Here is a 15749-nt window from a genome sequence, read left to right on the forward strand (position 1 = left end):
CTGGAGGGGGGACCGGCGGCAGCCCTCGCCCCCCCAACCCGGGTTCGGTCGCGGCCCGAGCGCTGCGGCGCAGCGGGGACTCACGGCGAGGAGGCGGCTTCGGCCCCGGAGAGCTCTGGCTCCGGCCCCGGCGCTGCAAAAGACCACCCGGCTCACCGGAGCGACAATATAATCTCGTTTATTTTCCTCGAACGCACTGCTGGCTAAAACTGCCAGACAGTCGATTCAGAACATGCCCTCAACCCAACATCCTGGGGGAAGTCACAAAATAAAACCGCTACCGTGTACCAAAAATAAAATAACCCACCCCCACACCCGTCTCTCCCCCCCAAACGAGTCTTCGCAAAGCCAATGCAACCAGGAACAGACGTCTGTGCTTTTCACCCGGGGCCCAAGCTCGATGCAAAACAAACTGGAAAATAAAAAGTCACTGCAAGTTGTCGTAACACAAAGCAATGGACAGTAACAAGAAAAAAAAATCCTCCTTCAAAACCCCGTGTGCTGGAGACGAGCACCCGGACTTCGTGCCTGCCCCCGGCCCCCACCGGGCGAGCGGCCTCGAGATCCCCCTCGCACGGCCGCTGGAGCGGAGACCTGCGGTGTCTGCAGGAGGTCATTCACGTTTCTGCTCACCAGCACTGTTTCTAGGAGGGAGGAAAGCACTTTTTTCTTTTTTCTCCTCAATAAAGCACTTTTTGGAAAAAATAAATCAAAACCTATCGATAACCTGCAATAGCGTCCCACCGCTCAGCCTGGCAACAGCGCTGCCTCGGCCCTCCCCCTCCCCCCCACCTCCAAAAATAGTATTTAATATACAGCAATAAACTCTGAGCAAGCCAGAGTCCCGGAAGACATGGACCCGCCCCCGCCTGCCCCGCAGCCGCTCCCGGGACGAATCCCGCAGGATCCCGGCTGACCCAAGGAGCATCCGTGAAGCGCGTTAGACCTCGGCGCCTGCTGAGGGGCCGCGGCAGGTCAGTCAGCCCGGCACCGGCTCCCGTTTCGGCCGCGTTCCCAGCGAGGAGCCTTCCCTCCCAGCCGGGCGAGCGCCGGGAGCAGACAGCTCGCTCCCACGTTTCGGCAGCCTGAAACACCCAGTACGTCTGCGCGGATCAGTCTCGCATCGAGGGCTGAGGCTGCTCTGCGGGTCCTCCCCTCCTCCTGCTTCCCACCAAAGGCCGTCCAGCCCAGACTCCACCATCGCCGCACGTCCCTGGCTGTCGCCGTCCCGTTTCGACTCGAGGGAAGGCTGAGGCACAAGGCACTGCTCCCCATTCCCACCCCACCAGAGCGGGGGACACCCCCGGGTTGGGGGGGCAGGGCCCGTGGCCAGACACGCTCCTCACGCAGACGCTCCAGGCACCACGCGGCTGCCCAGGAGGCAGCCGAGACTCCCCCGGCTCCGGCGCGCAGACGAGCAGGCACCAGGCTGCCTGGAAGGCCTCCATCCTGCCCGCAGGAGATCCCGGGGAGACCAGACCTAAAGAAGCTCTTCCAGTTCTGCTACCCCTGCTACTCTTTCCTTCCGCTGACCTCCAGGGCTGGAGCCCAAGGCAGTCACAGGCGGTTCTGTGCTTCAGCTGGGACCTCCGGAGCCGGCAGCGAGGGAGAGCGCGCCAGTCCCCGCTGACCACGGGCAGGGAAGGCCTGTCCCTGGGAAAGGAAACCTCAGAAGCTCCCTCAAGAAAGCAGCTTCTTCAAACGGACTTTTACTCAAAGCCCAACATAAAGGCACCAAAAAAAGAGACGGGAATTTATTTGGCTTTCTGCTCATTGCCACCTGGGATTCCCAAAAGGCCCAGAGCTGTTGTTCCAGTCTCACACCCAGAAGGGAAAACGGAAGGCCTGGCTTAAAGGTACAAGAGTCGAGGACACACACTGCAGGAGACAACCGCCAGCTGGGACAGCATGGAGGGCCTGAGGAGGAAGGATGAAAACAGGCATCGCCACCACGGCACCAGGGCCCGAGCCAGGCCCAGAACATCACCCCCAGCGAGGAGCTCCGTTAAGGTTGCCCCGTCTGCCCCTATCCATGCAACCACGCAGCAAAGCGGCCTTGTTCTCACCTGGGCGCAGCTGAACACCCTCCTGGCCACTCCCTCGTGCCCCCAGGGTGGAAGGGCGCAGCCGACTCGCGCTCCTCTCCCTCGCTGGGGCCGGGCAGCGCAGAACGCCCACTCGACCGGCGCGCGGGTGCCGGAGGTGACAAAGGCGAGCCGACCGAGCACGTACGCCATCCCCACGGAGGGGCTGACCCGCTGTCTCCACCATCCTCCTGTGTTCCCCCACTGCTTCATCTGAGTCAAACCTGACGGGGAGACGGACCAAAGAAAACTGCTCACAGCACCGTAACAGGGTCCGCAAACCCCAGTCACCTAAAGAGCTAATGCCAGCTTTGCATTAGTGACAAAGACGGATAAACCCGAGCCAAAACTACTAGGCTGAAGCCATCAAGGCTGGAAGATTCCTCCTCCTTCTTCTTATTCAAATGCAACAAATTCATTCGAACTGAGCAACTGGAACACAGCAGTTGGAGCCCTGCACAGCTCTGCCTCAGGGAGCCCGACGACACAGAACCGGCATCCTGGCTGCCAGCGAAGGCAGAAATAAGCTCTCCTAGAAGACCCGTCTCCGGCTCGCGCAGGCCTCGGCACAGGCCACTTTTCCCATGCGGGGCACAGAGATCACCGGTGAGTGAGCCACAAAAGGCGAGCGAGTCTCTGCCTCAGGGATGCCCAAAGAAAGCACAAGCTAGAAGGCCTGGAGGAGAACAGCTCTGCATGGAGCAGCCTGCTTTCAAGGCCAGGTTCTTTGCCTAACAAATCAGGGCAGTTCATGCTTCTCCAAACCGATTAAGATCTGAACATCTCTGTGAGCCAGTTGGAGCAACCCAACAAACACTGAGAAGCCTTCTCAGGCACTGCCACCACAGAAACAGCTTGCATTAAAGAGTTTTCAGAGTACTAGGATTTTAACCAGAGCTAGAAGATGAAGCAGACAACTTCAAGCGTATTGCCTTTGCATCCTAAGGTTTGCTCTTAAGATCTGCCCTTCTCGAAAGCCTGCCTTCTCCCTCCAGTATGGTCAGGCACCCTCTTGCTTCTCCCGAACTGTGGCTGTTACCACAGCCACACTTCTGCCACATGTGCAATGAATAAGTTAATTAAGATCCTACAACTTGCTGTTCAGCTCACAGACACAGAATTAGGGTCAGGCCCGAAGCAGCAACGTATGCAATCAGAAAGCTGAGGTTCAGCGCTGCTACAGGGACCAGTGCTGTGACAGCTCCCCAAGCTCCTGTCCTGGAGCCCGTAGGCCAACAACATCTCACACCTCAAGGGTTAGGAGGAAGCGACGGCTTCAGCTGCTCGGCCTGGCAGAGCAGACAGGCTTCTCCTCAAATTCTGCTGGCCCTTCTCAGCTTGAGGAGAGGCTAAGGACCAAGCCACCCAAGAACCACCACAAGGAAAACTCAGGTCCAAGGAGGAGCAGCAGAAGCAAGGAGGACACTGCTCAGTGCTGCTGTGCCAGGTGAAGAGAGTATTTATGAAAAGAAGGTAACACAAGCTAAAGCGAGCTCTGCGCCTAGGCCTGGCTCATCAGGATCGAAGCTGACCCAGCCAGCCGCAGCGAGCAGCACCCCCACTAACCAGGCCAGATGCCTTTTGCGCCCAAAGAGCATCCCTGGAGAGCATCCCGCCCTCCTGCCAGCTGGAAGTGCTCCACCCGGCAGAGGCCAAGGCCGCGGGACGGCAGGGCAGCTCCCAGGGCCTGCAGGTCGAGATCGACAGGCGCAGCGAGGGCTTTTGTTCTGCTGCTCAGCCTCCGTCAGGCAGGCACAGGCTCTGCATGTGGAAACAGAAGCCTCTTGCAGAAACATCCCTGGGGAACCGCGGGTGACCTGGCTCACCAGCCTGTCACCAGGCAACCAGGGAAACGGATGGGCCTCATCTCAAGTATCCTGTTCATTTCCAGATCTCTGGAGGGCAACAAACCACCTTGTTCTCTAGTACTGAAATGTTGGACATCTGCCCCTTCACCCAGCGCCTTGATATGCAAAAGCCTATACTGACTGAAGACACTAACCACCTCCACTGCATTTCCCACTGCTGCAGGCAGGCCTGGTCTGTACGACAGGGCACGAGTGCTCACGGGGAGCAGCCGCAGGCTGGCACCACTCTGTCCTACAGCACAGGTCGGTCGCAGACATGGAGGGGCCAAACTGCTAGCAAGCTCGAGGAATAAGACCAGAACTTCCTTTCTAGGTCATCTAGGCTCAGCTTCTCCCAAAGGAGAGGTCATTTGCTAGAAAGGGCAAGACAAGGAACTGAGCTTAAAATCAACCTTTGAAAAGAAAAAGATTAAAGGGAACAAAAGCCATAATCAGTACAGAAAATAAGTGCATCCTGAACAGACGCTAACAGAACACCAGCCTCTTGCAGGCTACAGCAGAGTCCCTCTGCAATGGATCAACCGTTACAATTGTCAGACTAGGAAAGTCTCTCCCAACTGGTGCAGCAAATCAGGCCAGATAAATCCCTCTGCTCCTGGCGCAGCTTGCACTCTTAGGAGGGGAACTTCTCCGCAGAGGCTGAGCAGCAAGTTGGAGTCTTGGTATCTTTATGCAGGCGAGTACCGTACATCGTGTTGCAAACACTCAGGGAGATGTTGAAGAGCCAACCTCTGTCCTTCACAGTCGTTAGTCCCTTCATGGCACCACAACATTTCCCCACTCCTGGACAAGATGTGTACCCGGGCCTGGTTTTAAGGGCTGCTTCCCTGCTTAGGAACCTTACTTCACCCAGCAAAGGCAGAGATCTTGCAGCACATGGCTTTCTCTCAGTGTGGGACATGGCCCGGGACTGCTAGCATCAGCTTCCAACAGCCCAATTCACAGACAGCCAGGATTCAGTTTACTCTCGAATGCTCCAGGGAGGACTGGAGGCTGCACGTGGTGCGAAGGGGAAGGCGAGGGCCTCACTGCTTGCTGGCAGGGGGAAGGTAAGCTCCCTCTTACCTGGATCTGCTATTCATTCCAAGTAAATCACTTTTTTTTTTTCTTCTCTTCCTTAAATTATGAACATGGAGAAATTGAAAGCAACCGTGTTTGGTCCAACTCCTTCCCTCCCAGCCCCGCTGCTGATGCTCGGTGGGGCTTGCTCTCACAACCGGCAGAGGCAGAAGAGGGTAGGAATGAAGACACCAAAGGCCACCAATATAGGGAACATGAGGCTGCTGTTGTCTGAGGCATAGGGGTTTGGTGTGCGTGGGCCTGACTGAACCCGGTTCTTATTTGCCTGTTTTTTAACACTGGAGCCATCATCATATTCATCTTCATCATCTTCTTCCTCTTTTTTCTCCAGACCAGGGTGAGGCTGCAGCTTCGGAACATCTGTTGGACAAGACAAAAGGTCGTGAGGAGGCAGAATATAACCCAGAAACGACCCAAGACGCTTCCCTCCCCTCTCCCCAACCCACCGGGCACACCGGGAACAGTGCACCCGGCACCGCTTTGCCACCACCTCCAGAGAACCCCAGGAAGTAGGAGCATCCTCCCTCACAGAGGTTCAAGCCACTTTCCTCCGTGATGCACGAGCATATGAAGACCACTGGGTCTTCAGAGACCCAAGAGAAAGGACATCCCTGCCCTCCGCCCTACCCACCTCGCACGCAGGAGAGGTTACAGCACAAAAGGCCACCTGCAGCATGTGCAAACATCCCAGGTGCTCAGGGAGATGGTCAAGAGCACAAACAGCCATTCCAGCAGATGCTCCTGCCTCACACCGCACCCCTCAACCTCAGATCCACCAGGGACATGCTCCAGCCTCACCCAAACCCAGGCCTGGAGCCTGAAGTGCAGATCCCCACACGGCAAGCTACCACCCTCCACTAGGCCACGGGCTGGATCTCCAGCAGCATGTGGCAACCCCTGACCACTACAAAAGCAAACTGACCCTTTGGTCAGAGAGGGACCCTAAACCTCCCTGCTTCTGGAGTTAGAGGGGCTTCAACTTCAGCAGAGATTTGCACAGAGGGTGAGGGAAGAGCAAGGACTGCTAGTATCCCCCAGAGCACATCCATGGCTATTCACAGGAATGGATGTCAGGGGAGAGGAAAACAAAACCCACTGCCTTGTCCTCAGAGCTAAAGAGGCAAGACAAAGCTCCAGGTAAGAAACACCACGCTACTAGCTAAAACATCTCCATAAATTGCTTGTCTGCAGGGCTGCTGCCAACATCCATTAGCCAGAGGGAATTTACCTGTAGCTATATATAGCTAAAGCTGACAGGCGTGTTCCTGTCTCTTCTACCCCATATGCAGGAAGCCGTGAACCAAATCCACGCTTATTCCAAAATGAGGCAGCTCTGCACCCTTAGAGGAGTGGGAAGACACTACACAGCTATCAGTCTGTAACTGCTTCCTGCGGGGGACTTGCCGAGAGAGAAACAGTTTTGGCAGAGGTGGGTCAGCAAGAACTATGATCTCATGGTCTGAGAAGCGACAGGCTGCTCTCCAAGGGGAAGGAGCCGTCTGGCTCAAAAACCGTGCTCACCTTCCACTGTTCCTTGCAGGATGTATAGGGCACAGATTTTCGGATTGTCATAGTAGCCCTAGAGAAAGGGAAGAAGGGGGTCAGCGCTGCAGCGTGAGGTAACAAATACCCTCCCCACCTACCATCACCTCTCCTCCCCCCTGGGCACAGCTGCACCTCACAGCTGGAGGGGAAGGGCAAAGAGAAAAACCAGGGCTCTGTCCAGCAAGGGCTTGTTACCTTTACAAACTCAATGTGGAGCTTCCCCGTGAATGTGGAAACCTCTCCCTGGACACTCAGTTTCCCCTTTTTGATACTCATGGGAATGATCTCATCATGAGCTGTGCTGTGTCCAACTCTGTCAAAAATGTCCAAGTCCTTCACCACTACGTGGCCATTCAAGCGCACGTCAAATACCTTCAGGGTGGAAGAAATGACAGAGCGTCAGAACAGATTCAGGCACGCGACTGTTGAAAGGGGAACAGAACAGGAAAGGTCGGTGCTCGTCAGGCACCCAGGACGAGAAGGTATTGCATGTCCCACCACACATCCTCCACTCTTGAGAAGGATTCAGAGGCCAAGAGCATCCAGCTAAAGACACTAAAGCATTAACACTGCTTTCAAGCACCCTGAAATCTACCTCCTACCTTTAACATAATCCCCACTTCTACTGTTCAGGACTGAGGGCAGCAGGGTTTTGTTCTGGCTAATTCATACTTTTCTTTCTCAGCTTTCTACCTACTGGCTGGGTACCAGCTCCCACCACCCTGGGTGGCTGCGGAACACCTCACCTAGGGAATTAGGCCGTTTTCAACGAGCAGCCTGCAACAGAGCACAGAACAGGAAACAACCTGGTGAAGCCACTGGCAGGATGTGGGGTTTGAAGGAAGTAAAATGCTGAGCTGCTAACCACATATGTGAATTGTGAGCGAAAGTCCTCCCCAGGGCTGCAGTGACTCAGGCTGCGCTCAGCACCTGGGAAATCCCAGCAGAACCACATGAAGAAAGAGGTGGCAAAGGTGCCTCATCCCTTCGGTTTAATCTGAGACTGCTTTTTGCAACCGTTCGGTAAGCCAGCCCCACCAGTTCCGCTCCCTGAAGCGCTCCTCTGGCAGAAGGCAGAACAGCGCTTAAAGAACAGGGCTCAAAGCAGCCCGTCGAGTGGGGAGAGAGCCAGATTAAGACACACACCACTTCTCTCAATTTATCACAGGGCTTTGAGTTGTTTGTGCTTCTGCCTCTGCACAGGGATTTCAAAGGTGGACAAGGATCATTTACCTCCAAAGTGCTCTAATGAGGGTTGAATTTAACTCTGTACTCTCAAGGTCAGTTTGAACCAGCACAGAGCTTTACCACATTTTTTTAAAGTTGATTTGAGTAAATTATTTAACCCAGATCACTTCCCCAATTCCAACTGTCCAGCACTTCCCTCTACCACAGGGACGTGGCAGAGGAAGGAACAAGCAGAGGGGAAAAAATGCAAAACCACTTCTTCTCAAAGACAGCACAACTTAAACAGATCATAAAACTCTGGCCTTGCTTATGTTTGGTTGCATGCATTTGCTTGAGAGCACTCCTTTGCAGTGCAGGTCTCCAGGGCAAACGTGTACATGGAACGGGAATGAGAACTCTGTTTCAGAGCACCCTCCTGAGAAAGCTCTAGGGATGACGTTAATCTTTCCTACCTTACTTCACCCCTTTCGCCGGCACACAGGACAAACCGCAGCGTGCAAGGCAGCAGAAGCAACCCAAACATGCCCAGTCTTAGCCAGGAACTCACGTTAGAGGGAACGGCAGGTCTCAGCGGCACGGAGCTGCTGCTTACCTTCTGCTGAGACTGTGCAAAATACACCTCGGCAAACTTCAAGACCAGCACATAGTCACCCTCCTCTTTGATGGGAACTTCGTAGCCAAAGGTCTCCTCGTTGTAACGCTCGGTCTGGTACAGAATCTGGTCTTCGGCGTTGGACCGCAAGATCGGCAGCTTCATGCCGTAGTCAGAAGCTGAATTTCAACCACAAAACAGGGAGAGGAAAGGTTAATTTGAGGCACATGGAAGAGACATTTTCTATACTCTTAAGTGCTTAACTCCCTAGGTGACCACAGCACCTGCTGCCCTAGTCAGACCTGTCCCCACTCCATGCTCTGACCAGGAGGACGCACAACTGGAGCAAGAACAGAGGCAACTGAGACCCCAGCACATGGGTCCTGTGGAGAAGCACGTCTGGACCTGCTGCAGCCTGAGAGACAGTAAACCCACGCACACCATTTCAAAAGGAAGATCTTGTTTCACAGACAGGGCACAGAGCCAAAGGACGTGGCCATAAAATCCTGCTTCAAAGAGGAAAGCACCTAGAATATTTTTACAACATTTCCAAGTTACAAACTGTGCACTACATAAACAAAACGCTGTAAGTTCAGGACTGGCTCATCTCATCCGTGCTACAAATTTGGATTAGAAGTCGATGGCATCAGGCTTTAGACACTCGCCCTCTTCGAGCCAAAACCTGGGGGATGGCAGAAGGGCAACGAGCATTAGACACATCTTACAAAACCCTGTCTTCTCATCACAGCCACACGATACCCATCAGCTTGAAGATAGGAAGAAGGAAGCAAGAAGGATGCACACACAAGGGCTTCGCAGCCTGAACATCACAGCCCCCCAGCTGGGAAGGGCACTTCTGAGCAGCCCACCGAGGAGGACCCAGGAAACATTCCCAAACAGGCCAACACCTGAGAAAACAACCAGTCACAGAATTTGCCTCTCCTAGTTCAGAGGTGAAATAGCAAGCGACAGCAGCTCTCCAAACACCTTAGCCTGAGTCGGTATTTTGCACGGTGAGGGTGACTGCACACACACAGACCAACGCACGCCTCCAGAGCTCAGAATCGAGCGATGCCCCACCAGGGCAGGGCAGCGGGGGAGACTGCAGACAGCGTCTGCACACCGGCACTTCAGGCAGCAGAAGTGGATCCAAACTTTAAGTTCTCTGCTGACACTTGCCATTTCCAATCCCATTTCCATGGGAACAGACACTGCACTGGCCAAGACAAAGCAAGCGAGAGCTACTATCCCAGCACGTATTGCCAAAGAGAGAGCCAATGCAAACGAGCCAGAGGAAATTAATGCCAGTTCTTAGTTTCCTGTTACACACACAGCTACTCAGGCAATCTTACACCCGGCTTCTCTTCACCAGTCTAACCAGGGTGCAAAGGCTGCAGAGCCTAATCACCAAAAACACGGAGGGTGAAAATCTTAACCTGTCCTCTCACTCCCACCCCAAACACACATTTCTGGCCAGCTACAGATTACACTGAGGGCAAACCAAGGACTCCACAAAAGTCAGCTCCTGTTCAGAGGAAAGCCTGCATATAAAGAAAGTCTAGCAGTACCCAAGACAGCAACCAGAGAGAGACTCGCCGCCCGTGTATCACAGCTCTGTTGACACAGCGGCGGAAGCAAGCTTGATTTCACAGCGTGTCCGATGTGCTGAGAGGTGGCTCACCGAGACACAAGCAGCACATCTCGGCAGCAACTCAAATATTGCGCTTGGCACCTGGCTATTCTGTAATTGCCATTGGTACGTTTTGTCCCTCGGGACACATCATCTGGGCTGAGGCTTGAGAAAAAGTTTTAACTTGCCAGAGGCAGCCCAGCCCAGAAGTGCCATCCGAGGCCTTTTCCTCCCAGTCAGGCACACGTTTCTGCCGTGGCCATTACACGTCTATCTACACAGAGAGCCGCCGAAAGCAAACCAGAATGATGGTGCCATAAAAAGCCTTTGAGGGCAAAGCAGCTGAGAGCTCCACGGGGTAAAGTCTCCTCTGCTGTGCCTGGCACCATCGGTCGAAGCAGGGTTATTGTAACAGCCCGCTTGTGGCACAGCGCGCTTCCAAAGGGTCCTTTTTTCTCCTCAGCTCAAAAAGGATTTGTTCAAGGCCACGAGGGCGTTCTCCGCCCAGTCGCACACGAAGAGCCCTGCGAAGGGAGGCACCTCGGCCATGCCCAGAGGGCTCCCGCGGGGTGAGCTCGGCAGCCCTGCACGCAGTGGTCCTCGACGTCCCGTGCGGGAACACGGGCAGTGCGACTCGGGAGCCAGCGCAGGGGTCGTCTTCTCCGCGCTGCTCCGTAACCCACGGCGGAAGCAGCTCGGCACGGGGAACTTCTCAACACGCTTGTGAACCACCCAAGCTCTCGCGCCGGCTGTCAGAGCGGGGTGAGCGCCGTGCGCCCTCGGCGGGCTGGGGGAGCGGGAGACGGCAGCCCCAGTGCGAGCCCCGCGCTAGCTCCCCATCGGGCCGTGCTGGCAGGCCCGAGTTGTCACCGATCCGGCAGCGACCCCTCTGCCTCTGCCGCTGCCCCGGCCCGGGAGCTCGGCGGCTGCGCGGGGCCCGCCGGGGCGAGCGGCCTGCGGGGAGGCCGGGCCGGGGCGAGCGGGAGGCCAGCGGGGCGCCTTCGCCCTCGGCGGCGAGCGCTGCAGGCCGGGCGGCGGGCAGGCAGCTCCTCCCGGGGAAACCGGGGCCTTTCACCGGACAGGAGAATGAGACGCCCCGGCGCAGCCGCGGGCCCGGCGGCCCCGAGGGAAGGCCGCCCGCGCCGGCCCCGGCCCCGGGCCCGGGGGAGACGCCGGCGGGGCAGCGCGCGGGGGCAGAGCAGGGCCCGGCCCGGGGCAGCGGCCGCCCCGTCCCCCCGGCGGCGGTGGCGGTGCGGGTGGCGGTGCCGGTGCGCGGCGGCCGCCTCACCTCGGCCCACGCGGCCCTCGAGCGGGTCCTTGCGGAAGTGGATGCCGTTCACGTCCACATGGGCATCGCCGCCCGCGTTGACGGCCCAGACGACGCTGTCGGCGAGGCCTCCCGCCGCCGCGCCCCGCAGCAGGGCCGCCGCCAGCAGCAGCAGCGGCGGCAGCAGCAACGGCGGCGGCAGCGGCGCGGCCGGCGCCCCCCGCGCCCCGGCGCCCACCATGTCGGGCTCCCGGCCCTGCGCGCCCGCCCCTTCCTGCCGCCGCCAGGGCGCCGCCTACCCTGCTGCCGGGGGCGGGGCAAGCGCCGGCCGGCCCGCGCGCCCCAGCGGGAATACCAGCTCTCCGCCCGCCTCCCATTGGGCGGCCGCGCGCCGCTCTCTGCATATTCATGAGGCGCCGGCCAATGGGGAGCGCGGCAGCAGGCTTGGTTGGGCGGTTGGGGGGGGAGGCGCGCTGCGGCGGGAGGCGTGTACCACGGCGGGGGGAGGGGAGCCCCGCGGCCCCGAGCAGCAGCCGTTCCCCCGACAGCCGCCCCCCGCCGGCTCCGGCGCCGCCGCTCGCGGACGGGAACGAGGGCCGTGCCGGCCTCGCAGGAGGCGGCGGCGGCGGGGAGAGCTGAGGCTTCCCGGCGGCGGCTGCGGAGCGAGGGGCGCGGAGCCCCGCCACGCTGCCCTCAGCGCCGGCGCCCGCAGGGAGGGAGGGAGGGAGGGCGGGGAGGGCAGGGCGCCCCGGCCAATCAGCGAGCTCCAGCGCGGCCGCCGCGCAGAGCACTGTGGGACGGCGACGGGAAGCGGGGAGGCCGGCGGGTTGCCGGGGCAACGGGCGGCGCGGCGCGGGGAGGCGCGGGAAGATGTCGGTCGCGCCCGCGGCCCCGGGGGCCCCGCGCCGGGCAGAGAGCGCCCTCCCGGCGCCTCCTGCCGTGGCCGGGCCCGTTCCGGCTCGCAGACACGGCCCGTTACCGGGCGCTTGGGGAGAGCAGCGTGCGGTGGAGCCGGGAGTGGGGGAATAAAGGTGCTTCGGGCGCGTCGCAGCCGCCCGGGGTCTCGTTGTGTCCTTGTTCCGCCTCACTGCTGTCCGTGCCCGGGGCGGGAGACGCTCGCGGCAGTTTCCCCGTTGGCGCTGCCCGGGGCTGGGAGGGAGGGGGCAGCTGCGGGCTCGCCCCGAGCCCCGCGGGCGCCTCCCCGGGGCCGGCGAGCGTCGGCAGGGCCCGGCGGGGGGAGCAGGAGGCGAGCGCGGGGCTGCCCGCGGGCGGGCAGTGCGGAGAGGCGACGCCGCTGTCGCTTGGCGGCGACAGGGCTGGGGTGACCTGCTGCCGCTCGGGTAACGCGCTGGAAAGCGGAGCCGCCGGTACAGGAGGTTGGGAAGTGGGCTGGTTCGGAGGTGGTTAAATACGCTGCCCGTGATTTTCCTCCCCGTGCTGCATTTTGTGCGTGCGAGGGACACGCACGGTCCCGCTCGTTTCCAGAGGCCGGTGGCAGGTCTCGGGGGGCTGGAGTGAGACATCGCCGGTGGAGAGGGGTGAAACAAGCTCCCCAGGCTGTGGGGTGGCGGGGAGCAAGTGCGGTAGTGTTTGCCTCAGCATTTGCCCTTCTCTCTGTTTTAAGCCTCCCTCAAAGCTTCAGGCTCCGGCGGAGCCATGCACCTGCATTTCTGTCACTACGTGCACTAGCAGTCACTGTGCCTAAGTTGCAATGACCTTTTTTTTATTTGAGCCTTTGCCTTGCGCTCACCTGCTCTGTGTCCCCAGGAGGAGAAGACGCTAGGGAGCTGCGGAGGGGACGGCCAGCTGCCTGCGTCAGTTAGGACTAATCAAGAGCAGCAAGAGAAACGTGTTGGGTCAAAGCTCTGAGGGAACCGGGGGAGGCTGCAGTGACTCTCGGGGCGTTTTCCTGCCGCTCTGCCCAGTCAGAGCAGGCCCCAGGGCTGTCACGCGCTGCTGTCACGCTGCGGCTTGTGGCACAGCCTCGGCCCACGCAGACGTGGCACCGCCATGTGCCTGTGCCAGCACTGCTGCCAAGCAGGGGCTCCCGAAACTGCAAGGGGCAGAGGGTGGCTCGGGAAACTGCATGGGCATCCAGGGAAGTCAGTGGCAAATGTGTGCCCTCAGCACCTCTCCGGATTAAGCCACCCCGTGGCTGTTTACCGGCAGATCGTCTCAGCGTAGCATCCCCCACAACATCTGCCTGAATCCAGCCTGGTCTCCAACATCCCTGCGGCATTCGTCACCTGGTGGGAACCTCCCCCAGGTTCAGGCAGCAAAGGAGCAGCCGTGGCCACAGCAGCGCTGGCCGGGTTGAGGGAGGCCTCCTTAGGGCTCACTTATCCTGATGCCAGCCGATCCTCCCTAATCTCTCACGTTCTCTCCGTTTAAACTGTGATGCGCCTGGGTCAGGAGTGCGACCTCCAAGCACTTGAACGCTTCGTGTGTCACCGAGTCACTGCCATGAGGCAGTACTTCGGGAGGGGACGGTGCGACTCACCAGCCGGTTGGGCCAGCGAGGGAGCTGGCCGGGGCGGAGGCTGCGAGCAGGGAGGCCGGTGGGTTCAGCCCCCGGGATGCCAGCCCTGAGCCCCGCGGAGGCTGTGAAGCCCCCATCGCTCTGCACAAGGGGCTTCAGGTTGTCTCCAGTGCTGCCGGGACAGGAAAGGCGCGAGGGCAGGAAGGATTTGCCACGCATCCCTTAAAATAAGGGACTTCTTTAATACCCTCTCCCACTGCTGAGGGGTCCTGGGGGTCCCGTGCGACTCGCCATGAAAAAGCAGCGGCTCCCTGTAAACCCTCTGCTCCCCTCAGCCCTGGGAATCGGCGTTTTTAGCCAGCACGGCGCCGTGTTGCGATGCTCCGGCCTCTCCAGCCAGCGCATCGTCAGATAACCAGCCTGGCTGATCGTTTTCCAGTAGCTAGCAGCCTGGCATGAAGCGAGAGGGATTAACTGAGCAGCAGGGAGCGCGAAGGGATCACTGAGCCTTTCACCTGCGAGAGAAAGGCTCAGCATTGTCTTCGAATCCCTTGATCTCTCGCTGGCCCCGGCAGCTGCGCTGAAATGACTCTCACTCGTGACTCAGTCCTGCCCCGTCTACAACCCGGCTCATCCCCCCGCGGCGCGGGGCACGGCGTTTGGAGTGTTAGCCATCTCTGGCCGGGAAAAGGGGTCCGGATTCGGGTTATCCAAAAAGAGCAGTGGAGAGGTGTGGGGCAGAAGCAGGCCTTGGCGGCTACGGCAGAGACGGTCGGCGAGGGGCAGCCCGCTGCCAGGGCTGATCCCGACCCGCTGGGGCTGTGAGGCTCGGGAGCGCTGCCTCGCTGTGCGGGAACCTCCGGCTGCTGGTTCGGAGAGGAGAGCAAAGGGATTAGCTCTGGAATTGGATTATTAGACTGGAGCTTTAATCTCTGGCCCTGTCTGCGCAAGAAAATAGCAAAACTCCCTGGGATTATTTGGGTTTGTGTTATGCAGATAAAACCAGACTTGCAGGAAAAGAGCTTCTGCTGGAAGCAAAAAAATTAACGCTTGGAGACCTGCCCTGCCTGAGCCGGTCGCTCTGTCGTGGCCTGGCCTGGCAGGAAGGAGCCACAGGTTATCTGGCAGCTGCCCAGCGCTGCTCAGGAGCAGCTGTGGCTCCGGGACCTTCTGCGAGGACACAGAGGTGTCCTGCGCCACCCGTCCCCTAGCACCAACGTCCCCCGCGTTTGCTGGGGAGATTAACCCAGCGCTGCCGCGGCGCACGCTCCCCGACCCGCCTCGGCGAGAGCGGCGGTAGCTAGGCAGTCCCGCTCTCTGCACCTCTGATGAGCACGAGGACAACGTCCAGCCATCTGCTGCCGGAGGACGCGGCTGCTCGGTGCAGGACGGGGAGCAAGCAGGCAGAGGCAGGCACGGCGCCTGTCCCCTCTGGCCGGCTGGCAGGCTTGTGCGCACCAGCGTGGGGCACGCGCCTCGGCACACGCGGGCCTCGGCACACGCAGGCCTCGGCACACGCGGGCCTCGGCACACGCGGGCTTCTGCCTCAGCCGGCTCCGTGGCAAGCGAAGGTCATTTGCGTGCAAACGCTCCCTGCTGCAGACGCAGCTTGGGCAGGTGCCGCTCCGTCCCTAGCACCAGCCTAAGTACACATATCACCTCCCAGGACTCTGGACTCTGCTCGGTTTATCACCCGCTTTTCCTCACCACTATACAGCTGCTGTACGAGCAAACAGGCAGCTCTGTAAATACCCGTTTTCCAGTTTCTGTGCTCACATCCACATTTCTAAGACGAGACCGGCTACATACATACACAGAGTTTGCGCACACTGACTCGCAAATAAACTTCACTCCTCCACTCCCAGGTACCTACCTGCAGTCCCCGCGTTTATGCACGCGCACGCACAAGCCTCTCCCAGCGCACGCGCCTGTGCAAGCACCGTTACACACGCACACCTGGGGAGACACAGGTTTCCATCGCCGGGACTGCAGTCACTGCTGCAGCTATGCTGGTTG

The 15749-nt window shown here is 59.2% G+C and overlaps 1 protein-coding gene across 1 annotated transcript; it reads right to left on the reverse strand.

Moving 5' to 3' along the window:
* Positions 1-162: 162 nt before the first annotated feature.
* MLEC (malectin) lies at positions 163-11570 on the reverse strand. Its single transcript, XM_064522264.1, has 5 exons — positions 11276-11570; positions 8358-8536; positions 6773-6949; positions 6554-6611; positions 163-5392 (listed from the first exon to the last, which is right to left on the reverse strand). The coding sequence occupies exons 1-5, from the start codon at positions 11493-11495 to the stop codon at positions 5163-5165; spliced, it is 864 nt and encodes a 287-aa protein (XP_064378334.1). The 5' UTR covers positions 11496-11570; the 3' UTR covers positions 163-5162.
* Between the last annotated feature and the right edge of the window lie 4179 nt (positions 11571-15749).

The sequence above is a fragment of the Dromaius novaehollandiae genome, chromosome 17, assembly GCF_036370855.1.
Source record: "Dromaius novaehollandiae isolate bDroNov1 chromosome 17, bDroNov1.hap1, whole genome shotgun sequence".
NCBI lineage: Eukaryota > Metazoa > Chordata > Aves > Casuariiformes > Dromaiidae > Dromaius > Dromaius novaehollandiae.